General features: G+C 36.7%; 1 protein-coding gene across 1 annotated transcript; it reads left to right on the forward strand.

Annotated features, from left to right (window-relative positions):
- Window positions 1–297: 297 nt before the first annotated feature.
- Window positions 298–13,006, forward strand: LOC108995054 (cullin-1). The gene is made up of 20 exons (XM_018970541.2): window positions 298–554; window positions 1,281–1,456; window positions 1,562–1,661; window positions 2,880–3,065; window positions 3,262–3,309; window positions 3,394–3,597; window positions 3,682–3,759; window positions 3,911–4,000; window positions 4,114–4,194; window positions 4,319–4,381; window positions 9,713–9,748; window positions 9,829–9,915; window positions 9,998–10,147; window positions 10,285–10,340; window positions 11,073–11,193; window positions 11,349–11,510; window positions 11,602–11,745; window positions 11,856–12,074; window positions 12,173–12,340; window positions 12,463–13,006. The coding sequence occupies exons 2-20, from the start codon at window positions 1,317–1,319 to the stop codon at window positions 12,562–12,564; spliced, it is 2,235 nt and encodes a 744-aa protein (XP_018826086.1). The 5' UTR covers window positions 298–554; window positions 1,281–1,316; the 3' UTR covers window positions 12,565–13,006.
- Window positions 13,007–14,400: the final 1,394 nt, after the last annotated feature.

The raw sequence follows: 14,400 nt of genomic DNA on the forward strand, positions 1-14,400 counted from the left end.
TTTTTTTAAAATATTTAAAATTATTAAAAATATTTATATAAAAAAATTTAAAAAAACACATAAAAAAATGCTAGAGCCCAGCAGGAGCTCCCAGCAGGACATCTAGTATTTTCCATAAATAAGATATGAATGGCATCAGTTGTAATAGTTTATTTTAACTCTCAAATATAAGTAATGGTAGTCATTATTTTATAATATGATATTAGATAATTAGAAATTATTTATTATATTATATTTATAAATTTATTATTTAATATCACACTATAAAATAATAAATTTATTATTTAATATTAATTCATAAAATGATAAAAAAAAAGAACGATGTGTCGAATTTTTACCAAACATATTTATCCCTTTATGTTTTCGTTCTTACCCGCGTCACGGCCGAACAAAACGTCGCTCCTCCTCCCCCGCCCCGCTCTTTTTCTCTCCGGACCTCATATCCCAACAACTTTTTTTTTTTTTTTTTGGTGGTTTAACTTTTCTCATCCACGCTCTGTTGGAGTTCATCTTCGTTCCCGTTCTCGTAGCGTCTCTTCGACATTCCAAATCAGGTCCGTAGGTTCTTTTCTCTGATATTTAATTTATTTTTTTGCACCTGCCATTATACAATCACGATCTCTTCCTTCCGAAAACTTTATATTTCAATTGAATGTTCATTAATTGTTATATTGGTTTTTGGGTTCCGATTGAGAGGATTGATTTGTTTTTCTTCGTTTTGTATTATCTTTTCAAGTCTGATTTCGTCGGTTTTGGAATCGTACGCTTTGTTTGGTTGCGGAGAAATTTCGGGGGGTGGGGTGAGTTAACGAGTTGGAAATTTGGGATCATACGATAGCTACTTCGAGCTGGGCAAGCTGTAAATGAGGATTTCAATAGTATTTCCGTGTTTTCTCATCTGCGAAATATAGCATTAGGGTTTGTGGATTAACGAAAGAGAGTTTTTGTTTTTCTTATTATATATTTTCGATTTAGGGCTTATGTTGGGTTTTAATTATCCGTCTGATATTTTTCTTAGGCTTTGTTTTGCGCTGGGAGTAGCTGTATTGTTTTCTTGGAGTAAATGTTTGTGAGGTTGTCCTGATTTTCTGCTAGGACGTGAGTGAATATTTAAGACTTGGTTTTAGGATATGGTAGCCGATGATATATCGAATCCATATGATGGGGACGCATTACGTGGGTCCAGGGTTTAACCGGGTAAAAAGCGTGTTGTGTTTGCACAGTCTCTGGGATTCATCGTCAGCAAAAAAATATTTAACATTTGGTGTTTTATTTTGCAGATTTTGGTTTTTAAGTGAAGGAATTAAGGTGGCAGTATGACAATGAGTGAGCGGAAGACCATAGACTTAGAACAAGGATGGGAGTTCATGCAGAAGGGGATCACAAAACTGAAGAACATTCTAGAAGGGTTGCCCGAGATGCAGTTCAGTTCCGAGGACTACATGATGCTCTACACGTATCCATTCCTACACACTTTCATTTTGTTTTGCATTTTATTCTTGTGATTCTAGTATGCTCTGATGTTTGAGTTTGATGGAGATGGTGATGATCTTGTTTACAGTACCATCTATAACATGTGTACTCAGAAGCCTCCTCATGATTACTCCCAACAGCTCTACGATAAGTACCGGGAATCATTTGAAGAGTACATAACATCAACGGTGAGGAAAGTTATGCATATACGTGGAACTTCTGTATTTTTTTTTATAAGTATACGTGGAACTTCTGTATTCTTCCTCAATTGTTTGAATTAGCTTTAGTTTTGTTGGTATAATATTAAATGTGTGTTTCTATGAAACCGCTTTTGTAGAGTATCATTTTGGGAGGTATAGGATTGAATATATTGGTTATTAACTGGGATGATGTGACTTGTACGGAATGAGGGAAGATTTCAGGATTCCTTTTGATTCTTTGCAAGATGACAAATAGTTTCAGTTGATTCATATTCTGATGGGACATAGGAGAATTGGTGTTTTCCTTTAGTCCTAATTTACATCTTGCTGACCTAGACTGAATGTTAATTCAATTTTGAAGTGTTGATTGTCCTTCCTCTACATGAGGTCTTACCATGGTGGTTTTAATTATTTCGACCATGAAGACTTAAGTGAGGTGTCCAGATCCTGTAATTAGCAAGGAGGTGAAAAGGATCAAGACCCTTTTTTTTTATTATACCACACATTTATCTCACCCTTTGATCAATCGTACTCTTCATTATATCACCTGCAGCAGAATTGGCAGCTATTTATTTACTTTTCATGAATTTCTTATCCTAATAAATGAAGCATTTGTAAGGATGAACATGATTTATAGATATGATATAATTCGATTGAACAACATCATACGTGTCAAAGAAGGCGTTATGGGTAAAGAGACCTTTTATGTAGAAACTGAGCGTCCTTCCCATCTCTGGAGTTGCTGTTATATATCTTTTAGCGATGTCAATCTTGGACTGGATCTGACACCCTGTGCCGCATGTTGATTAAAGCTTTTCATATTTTTTTTGCCCTTTTTTCTCTGCAAAATGGAATCAGGGAGCAGTGATAAGGTAGTGTTACATGTCTAGGTGATAATGTTTGTAATCTTCTTTTTCTTCCTTTTCAACAAGAGTTTCACCTTTTTTTTTAAAGAAAAACACAATTCTTACTTGCCATTGTTGGATCATGAGAGTGATATTATGTCAGTTTCTTCAATTATTTATGAGGTGCGGGGAAAACTGCAGTGAAAGTCCAAATTACCGAGACGTACGGGACGTTTGCGCTATATCTAATTTCTAGATAAATACTTTTCTTATGGAGTTTTATTTGTAATTTTTTAAATATATGCATGTATGTATTGAATTCTTATGTGCTCGAATTTTATGGCTCCTTTTTTCTGTACAGGTATTGCCATCTTTAAGAGAAAAGCATGATGAATTTATGTTGAGAGAGCTTGTGAAAAGGTGGGCAAACCACAAAGTTATGGTTAGATGGCTTTCTCGTTTCTTCCATTATCTTGATCGATATTTTATTGCTCGGAGGTCACTTCCTCCCCTGAATGACGTTGGACTGACTTGCTTCCGTGATCTGGTATGTCACAACTGGACCCTTATCTAATGGATCCATCTTTTTCCATGTTGCATTGATTATTCTTGTTTTCCTTCCCTCTTGATACACTTGACATTCCAAATAAAAACTTTACACTGTCTTCCATCACTTCGGTGTTCATTTTCTTCATAAGATGTATCAGATAGTGATACAAAGAGTGGATTAATTCTTATTTCAGGTCTACCAGGAGTTAAATGGAAAAGTAAGGGATGCTGTAATTTCTCTGGTATGTTTGTAGTTTGCCTATAATATAAACTACACTTGTATAGTTATGAAATAAGTTCACTTAAATAAATCCTTTCCACATCAGATTGATCAAGAACGTGAGGGAGAGCAGATTGATCGAGCTCTATTGAAGAATGTTTTAGACATATTTGTGGAAATTGGAATGGGGAATATGGAGCAGTATGAAAATGACTTTGAAGCAGCTATGCTTAAGGACACTGCTGCTTATTATTCGCGGAAATCGTCTATCTGGATTCTGGAAGATTCTTGTCCAGACTATATGCTGAAAGTAAACTTTATATGCTTGTGTTAGTTGGCACTGAGTAATTTTTCCTATATGCTTAATGATTCTAATATTGATCAGTAATTCCAGGCTGAGGAGTGCTTGAAACGAGAGAAAGATAGGGTGGCTCATTACTTGCATTCTAGTAGTGAACCAAAGCTACTCGAGGTTCAAATTATTTTCTTTTTCATTTTTATGTATGAAATCAAGCCTTTTGGTTTGGTAGGCATTTGATTGCAAGATCTATTAAAACAAATTAAAATATATTCATTAATTCTCACTTTATAACATGTTACGGGTGCTTTTTTCGTCCTTGCAGAAAGTTCAACATGAGTTGTTGTCTGTGTATGCAACCCAACTGCTTGAAAAAGATTACTCTGGATGCCATGCATTGCTTAGAGACGACAAGGTATTTGGTAATAATTTTATTATTCAAATAATTTTGCTAAAAGTGTTTGAGAATCTAGCAATTATTGATGCTTTCTTGTCACTTTTCCCCCGGGGGGATTTTAATGATGTAAGGTGGAGGACTTGTCTAGGATGTTCAGGCTCTTTTCTAAAATTCCTAAAGGCTTGGATCCTGTTTCCAGCATATTTAAGCAGGTTAGTAGCCTCCATCTTGGGCTTTAATGCTTTCTCGTCAAGTTAAAGGGGTCTAATGTGTTGCACATCTTCCTTCTTTCTATTGTTAATTTTTTAAGGTTTTCTCTGCTGTTCTGTAATGCAGCATGTTACTGCTGAAGGAACAGCCTTGGTCAAACTGGCAGAAGATGCAGCAAGCAACAAGAAGGTCTGTGCCTAGAATTTTTTTCCTCCTTTCTTATTTTACAATCCATTTCCAAGAGCTCCATTTTCCTCTTAGATACCACACTAGGAATTGAAGAAGTTAAAATTCTCATCATTCGCCTGCCAGGATTATACGCCTACTTCTTTTCCTTCACATAGGTGTCTTTAAGTTCTTAGAGTCATCTTTACGTATAAAAAAAGTAGTTCTTAGACTTATCTGCATGCGGAGGCGATGCTCTTATATATGTCAGCATACTTGGTCTCTTGCCTATTTTTATGATCAATAAAATTTTGTTTACCGATAAAAAAAAAAATAGTTCTTAAGACTTATCTTGGAGACAACATGCAACACTATTTTCATTCCAGAAGTTATGATTATCTCATTCGTTTTGCATTTTTCTCTTCACATTTATGATTAGATACTTTTGGTTTACTTATTTCTGCCCCCTTTTTTGTGAGTATGTGTCATGTATGAGGCACTTGATTGCAAGTCATGCTCTTGCCCTTCATTGCTTAATAAACATTTTGAATGTCTAAGGTAAATGGTGGGACCTGTGGTTAGAGGCCTTAAGCTACATTATAGTTTGCTCCTTGTTATGAAGATCGGTTTTGAGGGTGAGTTCTAGTTAGCTAAATTGAGGAACTTTTAGAGACGTGATATAAATATGTGAAAGTAATCTTCCTTTCAAGATTTTTCAAAAGCTTTTCCCTTTTCACTCGTCTGTTAATCTCTCTCTATCTATTCTCATCTTCTTTTTTTTCGTTTGGCGTGAGGGCATGATGTGGAGTTTTATGGGTGGATGCCAAGTTGTTTGTTTACTCTATTGAGGACCAAAGGGTTTTTTCAAAATCACAGAGAAGGGTAAGCGACTGACGAAGTCCATTTCTTTTAGAAATGGGGTGATGGCTTGGTTGGTCAAAATAGTGGATGTGTGCATTTTGATGGTAGGTCAAAAGGAATTTCTCAAAACCATTTGAGAAGGTAATCGTATCTTCTTAGTCTAGCGTCGTGCAAACTCTTTCGATTGCTTCTTGTCTCTTGAGGTTTATGGAGGAGGTGGTAGACGTATTGTTATGGTTCTACCTAAAGGAACTCAAGGCAGAGGATGGGTTTGTTTTGCAAGAGCGCTTCGGAACTTTTGTTGCCTACCTTCCCCTGTCCAGGTGAATGGTATAAGGCTTGCCAAAAGGAGAGGGGAGCAACCCCAAGTTAGGAGGCCATCGTTTGTCTCTTCCTTAGGTCCCACGGTGTTGTATAAGGCTGCGTTGGTTAAGCTGGTGCCTTTATCAGCTTCTCAGGGTGATTGTCGTCGTGGTGGTGATTCATAGAGGAGTGGTGAGCCTTCTGGTACTAGATCTGGTTTACCAATCACTCAAGCTGCATGTTCAAACGCAACAGTTAGCGGCATTCTCCTTCCTGAGGGAGCTGTGTCAAAAAATCTTGAGAAGTGTTCTGTTGGCAGTGAAAACCGAGTTGCTCGAGGTGAAGAGAAGATCAACCGTCTCCTTTTCGTAGTGGATTCAGGTTTGGGATTGCCTATGGGCTTGGCCCTTTTTGACCCAAACCTTATGGTTTCTCGTGGGTCGAATTCATTGGGCCTCCCTTTCTGACACAAACCAGCCGATAGGTGCTTTCGATTATTTTCCCGTCGTCGTCCCCCCAATTTTGTCGCCGGTGAATGAGATTTTAGAGAAGGTGTTGCGGGATACTTCTCCCCAGACTGTTGAAGACTCTACTACCCTTTATGTGGTGTCACTGCTATGCGAGGGTGGTAACAATATGTAGCAAGGGGATTTTCCTTCAAGTTATGGGCCTTTGACTATACCACAGCAGGAGGGGACTACGATTGTGCCTCTATTCTCTCGGCTCTAGGAGCGTTGATGTTGACACTCCTCCAGTAGGTTCTGCTCATTCCTTGTTATCTTCTCTTAGTGATAATTCTATTATCACTGCTAGGCCCTTGATTGTGGCTGCCCCTTTGGAGGATACCTTGATGTCGGTTGTAAGGAGTATTTTTTCGAAAGCAATGGCGGGCAATAGTGCTGACTCATTGGATATTCAGCTTGTCCAAGGGGTAGAAGGTGTTGAGAGTGGTCTGGGGGATTGTGGGGAGGAGTCGGTGCCTTTGTGCACTTTGACTATGTTTGAGGAGGATGGTTGCAATCTACAATTGGTGTCTAGGGTGGATGTGGTGGACCCAATGCCGTTATGCACCTTGTCACCTTTGCCTTCAATGGGTGGACTACCTCCGAATTGGATGGTTTAGAAAATGAAGGAAATTCCAGACTGTGTGGGGATATCTTGCGAGGGGTTTGAGGAGCAATTCAAGGCCTTACCATTGCTATTGAAGCGAGTCATATTCTCTCCCCAAAATCCGCTTCATGAAAAGATAGAGAGCTTAAGCATCTTACTTCTTCTGTCAATTATGATATTCGGGAGGAGAGTGCCAATCGAGGAAGATCTAAGGGAAGGGTGGCATCTTCCCATGAAGCCTAAAATCTTTTCTTGGAATGTTCAGGGTCTTAGGCTGTGTTTGGGTAGTGAGATCATTCCACTAAATATTTTATCATTAATTTTCATCTATTTTTCATTACTATTCACTACTATTTAATATTTTTATCATTACTTTTTCACTATCATTCACAGATCATTTGAGATCACATTAGTACCCAAGCGTAGCCTTAATAATCCCAATAAGCGTCTTTTGGTTAAGAATCTTCTCCGTCATTGGAAAATGGATATTTGTTTGTTTGCAGGAAACTAAGCTTGGGGTTGTCCATATGTTGGTTGGGTGTTTCTTGCTTCCAATGGAGCATCTAGGAGCATTCTAATTATGTGGGATACGATGGTGGTTGAGTCTATTAAGGAGTGTATTGGGAATTATACGGTGGCTTTTTCTTCTAAGAATGTGGAGGATGGGTTTATTTGGCCTTTTGTTGGAGTGTGCGGGCCAAATGTGGACAACAATAGGAAGGACTTATGGGATGAGCTAGTTGGTTTGGGTAGCTGGTGGAACTTACCTTGATGTATTGGCAGTGATTTTAATATCAGTCGGTTCCCAAGTGAAAGATCGGGAGAAGCTTGGCAAAGTCTTGCTATGAATGAATTTTCTGAATTTATTTTTGATATGGACTTGGTGGATTTGCCTCTAGTCGGTGGTACGCACATTTGGTCCAATAATCAGGCCTGATCCCGTTTGGACATATTTTGGTGTGTCCCTCCTAGGAGGCTCATTACTCTACTTTGCTCCATAAGAGATTACCTAGGGTATGTTCTGACCATTTTCCTATTGTGTTGGGTTGTGGGCATTCATGAGGGTAGTAGATACTTTTAAGTTTGAAAATATGTGGTTGAAAGCTGAGGACTTTGTGAAGAAGGTGAGATTGTGGTGGTCCTCGTATCTCTTGGAGGGCTCACGAGTTTTATTTTGGCTGGGAAACGGAAAGCCTTGAAGAAGGATTTGAAGATGTGGAATGCAGATGTCTTCGGACATATTGATAGTCAAAAGTAGTCACTCTTTGAGGATTTGTAGGTTTTGGAGAGAAGGGAGGTGATCGCTACTCTTTCTTTGGAGGAGTCTTGCAGGAAATTATCTAATACCATGGAGCTTGAGAAGGTGCTTTTAATGAAAGAAATCTCATGGAGGCAAAAATCGCAAGCCCTTTGGTTGAAAGAAGGGGATAGACGTACTAAATTCTTCCCCCGTGTGGCTAATTTTCATCGTAGGAATAATGCTATTGAGATGCTTCAGGTTGATGGACAGGTTTGTTCAGATCATGATGCTATTAAGAGCCATATTGTCAATTATTATGGTGGTCTTCTTAGAGAACAATTCCCTTGGAGGTCTAAACTTGATGGCCTGTCCTTCAAGGCTATTGATCATAGACCTGTAAGGATTTTGGTTTGGACTGGAAAAACCAACCAGACCGGACCAATGGGAAGGCCAGTCGGTTTCGGTCTTCCCTTTACAAAATTTTTGATTCTCGGTCCGGTCCCAGGGTGGGATTTTTCCACCCCAAACCCCCACCCTGGGACCTGACCGGACCGGACCAGACTCAACCAAACTGACCGAATATAAATATACATATTTTAAAATATTTTTTATATATTATTTTATATAATAATTATATAATTAATTATGTAATTTTCATCTAACTTATCACCATTGACAATATAAAATATTAAATATGCAATTACTAATATGCTATCAATTAACTAATGTATTATATCAATTAACTAACTTATGACCATTAATTAATTACTAATATCTACATCTAATTAAAGTTATTAGATAATTTTTTTGTAAAATACTTAAGTTACAAGGAAGTATAAAGCATGTATGGTCAATGACAATTATTCATTAATCATATAAAAAAATGTTAAAAATTTTAATATAGCCCATTATGCATTAACTATCATAATACATTTACATAATTTTTTTAATGACAATTAATATCATAAATATAATTATAAGATTTTATTTTTTTAATGAGTTAATTACATAATCCACACTAAATAGTTTAGTTAATTTTAATTTTACTCATTTAAATAATTGATTTTATTAATTTCTTTTTCTCTATTTTTTGTTTTTAATTTTATTAGTATGATTGATAACCTTTTTGGATGGATATGGATCATTTTTATTTATATTTTTCCCTTTTTTTCTATATTTTTCTTTTATTTAGAGTTTGGATGTTATTGGCATATTGCATCTTTTTCAAGTTATTTTTTTTTTCTTTTTTTTGTATGTTAATAATAATTTATGCTGAAAATGGGATAAAAGTAAGGACTTGGGCCGAAATTTGACTAGCAATGTCAGTTGGGCCAAATGTCAAAAAACTGGCCATTTGGTACTAGGTCAGACCGACTAGACCGGATGGTTCCGGTATCGATCACTTGTTACAACATGGAACCAAAAGATTAAAGAATCAAGACAGGAATTTTGAATTAAACTTTGTTTACATTCAAACAGACTTTTTTAAGTCATTATTGACTTATAAAATAAAAAGTCATTATGATACTCGGTCAATTAAGTGCATGGTCACCTTAGCCTATATGTGGGAATTGGTTACGTGTGTTATCTTTCATGATTATAAGTGTTCATAGGTTCTGCCATTGTAGTTCTAATGACTGATGTTAATCATATAAAAATATTGGGTGAATAAATTATCCAAGTGGATTGAACGAATTTAAGGTGCTAGAATAAATTATTACTGAATTTTTATCCCTTTCTTCCTTCTATTAATCCAATAGAAATCACTCTTTTACATTTTGAGCCTCGCATTAAATGTTTTGTATGCCTCACTTTTATTTTTACTATTCTTATTCTCGCAGGCAGAGAAGAAGGATGTGGTTGGTTTGCAGGAACAGGTAAATTGTATGAATCTTGTACTCGTAGATTTTTCTGGACTGTTTGATGATTGGAAACTGATATGGGTTCTGCTCTACAGGTTTTTGTTAGAAAAGTGATTGAGTTGCATGACAAATACCTGGCATATGTGAATGATTGTTTCCAAAACCATACTCTCTTTCATAAGGTTTGTCGGAAGAGTGGCTTCAAGGTTGTAATGATCATGGTCATATGCTCCTATACATCTAATGTTCTATGTTTCATTGTAGGCACTGAAAGAGGCTTTTGAGGTCTTCTGCAACAAGGGTGTTACTGGAAGCTCGAGTGCAGAACTACTTGCCACTTTTTGTGATAACATTCTTAAGAAAGGTGGAAGCGAAAAACTGAGTGATGAAGCCATTGAAGAAACACTTGAAAAGGTCTCCCCTACTCCTGATGACTTGTTTCATGAAACCATGCATCTGCATAACCTTTTCTATATTGCTCCCCCTTTTTTGTTCTAAACCTACTCATATAGACATATTTTCAAACTTCATAATGTTCTTGTCACCTGCAGGTTGTAAAGTTGCTTGCTTATATCAGCGACAAAGACCTGTTTGCCGAATTCTATAGGTATAGTTCCATGTCCAGATGATTGGTTGCCTTTGACCAATTATTTTTAAAAATTGAAAACACATGGATGATTGCTTCATTTATTTTAGCAACAGAGATCTGTTGCTCAATTTTGTAGACATTTAGGCCTGTTTGGAACATCAACTCAGTTCAGTCTAATTTTAAGCTAAGTTTAACATCCAAACGCCTAACTCTCAAATCATTAAACTCATCTCAACTCTAAATCTCTTTACACGTAGGACCTACAATCTTTTTTCAACCCAACACCTCTTTACACATGGGATCCACAACCTTTCTCAACTTCTCATAAATATATCTAAACTCATTTTAACATCTAAACACATCTAAACTCATCTTAGGTGGGCCCTACAAAACCCACTCCATTATCTCAACTTACTACTATTCATAAAGAACTCAATTCAGCTCAGCTCAGCTCAACATCCAAACAAAACCTTAATGTTATATTTCAGGTGATTGGTTGCGTAAGATCACTTATTTTAAGAACTGAGGACATCTTGATGATTGATTTATATTTACTTTGTAAATAACGAATCTTAGATGATTAATTATGTTGCGTGATTTTAATGACTTGTATGCTTCTTTTTTTGTTTGTATGCTGTAATTAGGTATTTATCTCTTGTATACCACCTGTGTACTTGGGTTATGCCTAATTATGAGGATCAATAAATTTTTTTACCTATAAAAGAAATTATGTTGCATGATTTCTGACAGGAAGAAGCTTGCTCGACGTCTTCTTTTTGACAAGAGTGCTAATGATGACCATGAGAGGAGTATTTTGACAAAGCTTAAGCAGCAATGTGGTGGTCAGTTCACCTCAAAGATGGAGGGAATGGTCAGTTTTCATATAATCTGATGTTAATGAAATTTTGAATATGTTAATCAAGTACCTTTATTAGATTGACAGATCCAATATTTCATAAGTATTCCAAAGTCCAATATAGCACTGTCGGAGACTTTTTCATTTATTATTGTTTTTCTTTCTTGTAGGTTACGGATTTAACATTGGCTAGGGAAAACCAGGCGAGCTTTGAGGAGTATCTGGGCAATAATCCAAATGCAAATCCGGGGATTGACTTAACCGTTACTGTTCTCACTACTGGCTTCTGGCCAAGCTACAAGTCTTTTGACCTCAACCTTCCACCAGAGATGGTAATTTGGACTTAACTCATTGGTATGATGCAACATTAATTGTTTGGTGGAAGTCGGTGTGATCCATTCCCTTTTATTCCTATTGTTTCAGGTAAAGTGTGTTGAAGTGTTCCGGGAATTCTATCAAACAAAAACAAAGCACAGAAAGCTTACGTGGATATACTCATTGGGTACTTGTAACATCAGTGGGAAATTTGAGCCCAAAACCATGGAGCTGATTGTGACCACCTATCAGGTGATATGTTCATAAAATTTTCTCCATGTTCTCAATGCTTCTTAAAGGGTGTTAATGGTGTGGATATCTTTATTGCTAATAAGAGAGGGTCTCTTGTTCTTCTGGGACAGGCTTCAGCCCTGTTGCTTTTCAATTCCTCGGATAGATTGAGTTATTCGGACATCATGACTGAATTAAACTTGACCGATGACGATGTTGTTAGACTCCTCCACTCCTTATCGTGTGCCAAATATAAGATTCTGAACAAGGAGCCAAATACGAAAACAATAACTCCCACTGATTCCTTTGAGTTCAACTCAAAGTTTACTGACAAAATGAGGAGGATCAAGGTATTGTGAGATTTTTGGAATTTCTTCTTCTAATTGTTCTTCTCAATTTACTGATTTATTCTAGGGATGTTACATGTATTTCTTTGTTTGGCCTGCAGATTCCCCTTCCTCCTGTTGATGAGAAGAAGAAAGTAATCGAGGATGTTGACAAGGATCGACGGTATGCCATTGATGCCTCAATTGTACGCATCATGAAGAGTCGTAAAGTTTTAGGTCATCAGCAGTTGGTCATGGAGTGTGTTGAGCAGTTGGGTCGCATGTTCAAGGTAGTAATGGCATCTCTTGTCCTCGTGTGATCAGAATCTTTTTTTTTTTTTTTCCTGTGTGGGCTATATCCTGTTTTCTCTAGACCAATTTTAACTCTGTTTTTTGAAATGTGTTTCTGCAGCCTGATTTCAAGGCAATAAAGAAGCGCATCGAGGATTTGATTACCCGAGACTATCTCGAAAGAGACAAAGATAACCCCAATTTGTTCAGATACTTGGCATGATGAGGCCGAGTTGACGATCGCTCAATGGCTTGGATGTATTAGTGCTGCAAATAGCAAAGAAAGGTTTATTTCAAGGTGGAAACAAAAGCACAAGTAAATGCCAGTATGCAAGGTGCCGCTTTTGGCGATTGCTTAGAAGCAGTAGCTGATAATGCTTGTACATTTTTGCCTTCGACGCCAGGCATGGACAACTACTGTAGATTGTGCACCCCCCCGTGTTGGAGAAATTGTATTTGGATTCCATAAATTGGTCCAGTGCCCCAGTTGGATCCCTCCATGTAATACTGCAGGGCCCCCCCGTCTCATGACTTGGTTGATGCTTGATTTTATTTGTTTCTTTGCCCCTACTGAAATGAAAATTATATCTTTAAATTAACGAAAAATTGCATTTTGATTCTCGATCTTGGAAATTATCAGATGAATGGTCCATCTTTGTATGCGAGCCCCCCCTTGTACAAATCTCTTTGATTAATGTTATTTCCAAGGCAATGATCAAGTGTCAATGCATGCTTATATAAAGGCATGGGAGTACATTTTGGATTTTGCTACTGTGGCTGAATCACTTAAATGTGTTCTAAACGAAAACCTTTTATCGGACCCGATACTTTATAGGTGAAAAAGAAGACATTGTAAAGCATTAAGCTTTCTCATTCATGAGCTTAGAAAGTGTTGGGGGTCCAAGGGTGACGTGCAATGTGTTGTTAAGCATGTCTACACAAACATTATCGTCTCATCTAACTTAATCATTACAATTTTTTTAAATTTTTATACAAAATATAATAGACAATTTAATTTTTTTTTAATTTCAAAACAAAAAATTATATTAAAAAATTAAATTTTAATAATATTTTATTTAACTTTTTCATTTCATCTCATATATGTAACCAAACGAGGCTTTATACCCTTCTATTATACTTGAATTACCTGTTTAAACATACACTTCTGTCCCACCATATAATTCTTATAGAGATCCATATTCTAATGCACAATAGTGTCAACTCTATAATAGAGATGGGCTGTGCTATATCCACCGATAAAGGAAACCGAATGTACCAATAGTGTTGGATTTTTTAAAAATTTTATTTTTAAATCATTTGTTGTAGTGCTTTTTTGTAAAAAAATTACACACAAATACTTTAAAAAAATATTGATAGATACACTTTGTCATACCAATGATCGGTGGGGGTATCATTTTCCAATAGAGATTAGTCCCTTTCTCTTTTTTTTTTTTTTTTAATTCTCTGAAATGGTGGTCCCTGTCAAGTTTATAGGGCATGGACTCGGGACTTTTAGGTCTAACCATGTAAATGTTTTGTGTTCTCGGTCTGATCCCATTCAGCCATGAGAGGCTGCACCCACATTATATATAATAATAATAATAATAATAATAATAATAATAATATAAAGAGAGAAAGAAAATAAAGAGCACGACACTGAATGCATCCAACAGACAGACTCCTGTATCCAAGTTCGCAACTATGTAGGCTCAAAGGTATATCACTCCTGGTCGGACTTCTGTCCATTCGCTTGTTGTGATGACAATTTCCAGGGCCTAGCTCATTAACAGGAACTATTCAAATTAATATCTTTTTCAGCCGTGAGACTAGCAAAAATGGAAGTAGCTTTCACTGGGACTTACAATTTCAGCCATGATGATGAAAAATTTTAAGTGCTTTTTTAACCATTTTGACACGGCATCAACTCTTGGGCAGATAAACCAATTGTGATTAGTCAAATATGCGAGTGTAACCTCTTGCAACCTTAATGGGGCGAACAGCAACCAAACAATGCAAGGAAAACCATTTAAAAATAGGATTCTGCTTGGTGATATTATAG

The sequence above is a fragment of the Juglans regia genome, chromosome 7, assembly GCF_001411555.2.
Source record: "Juglans regia cultivar Chandler chromosome 7, Walnut 2.0, whole genome shotgun sequence".
Lineage (NCBI taxonomy): Eukaryota > Viridiplantae > Streptophyta > Magnoliopsida > Fagales > Juglandaceae > Juglans > Juglans regia.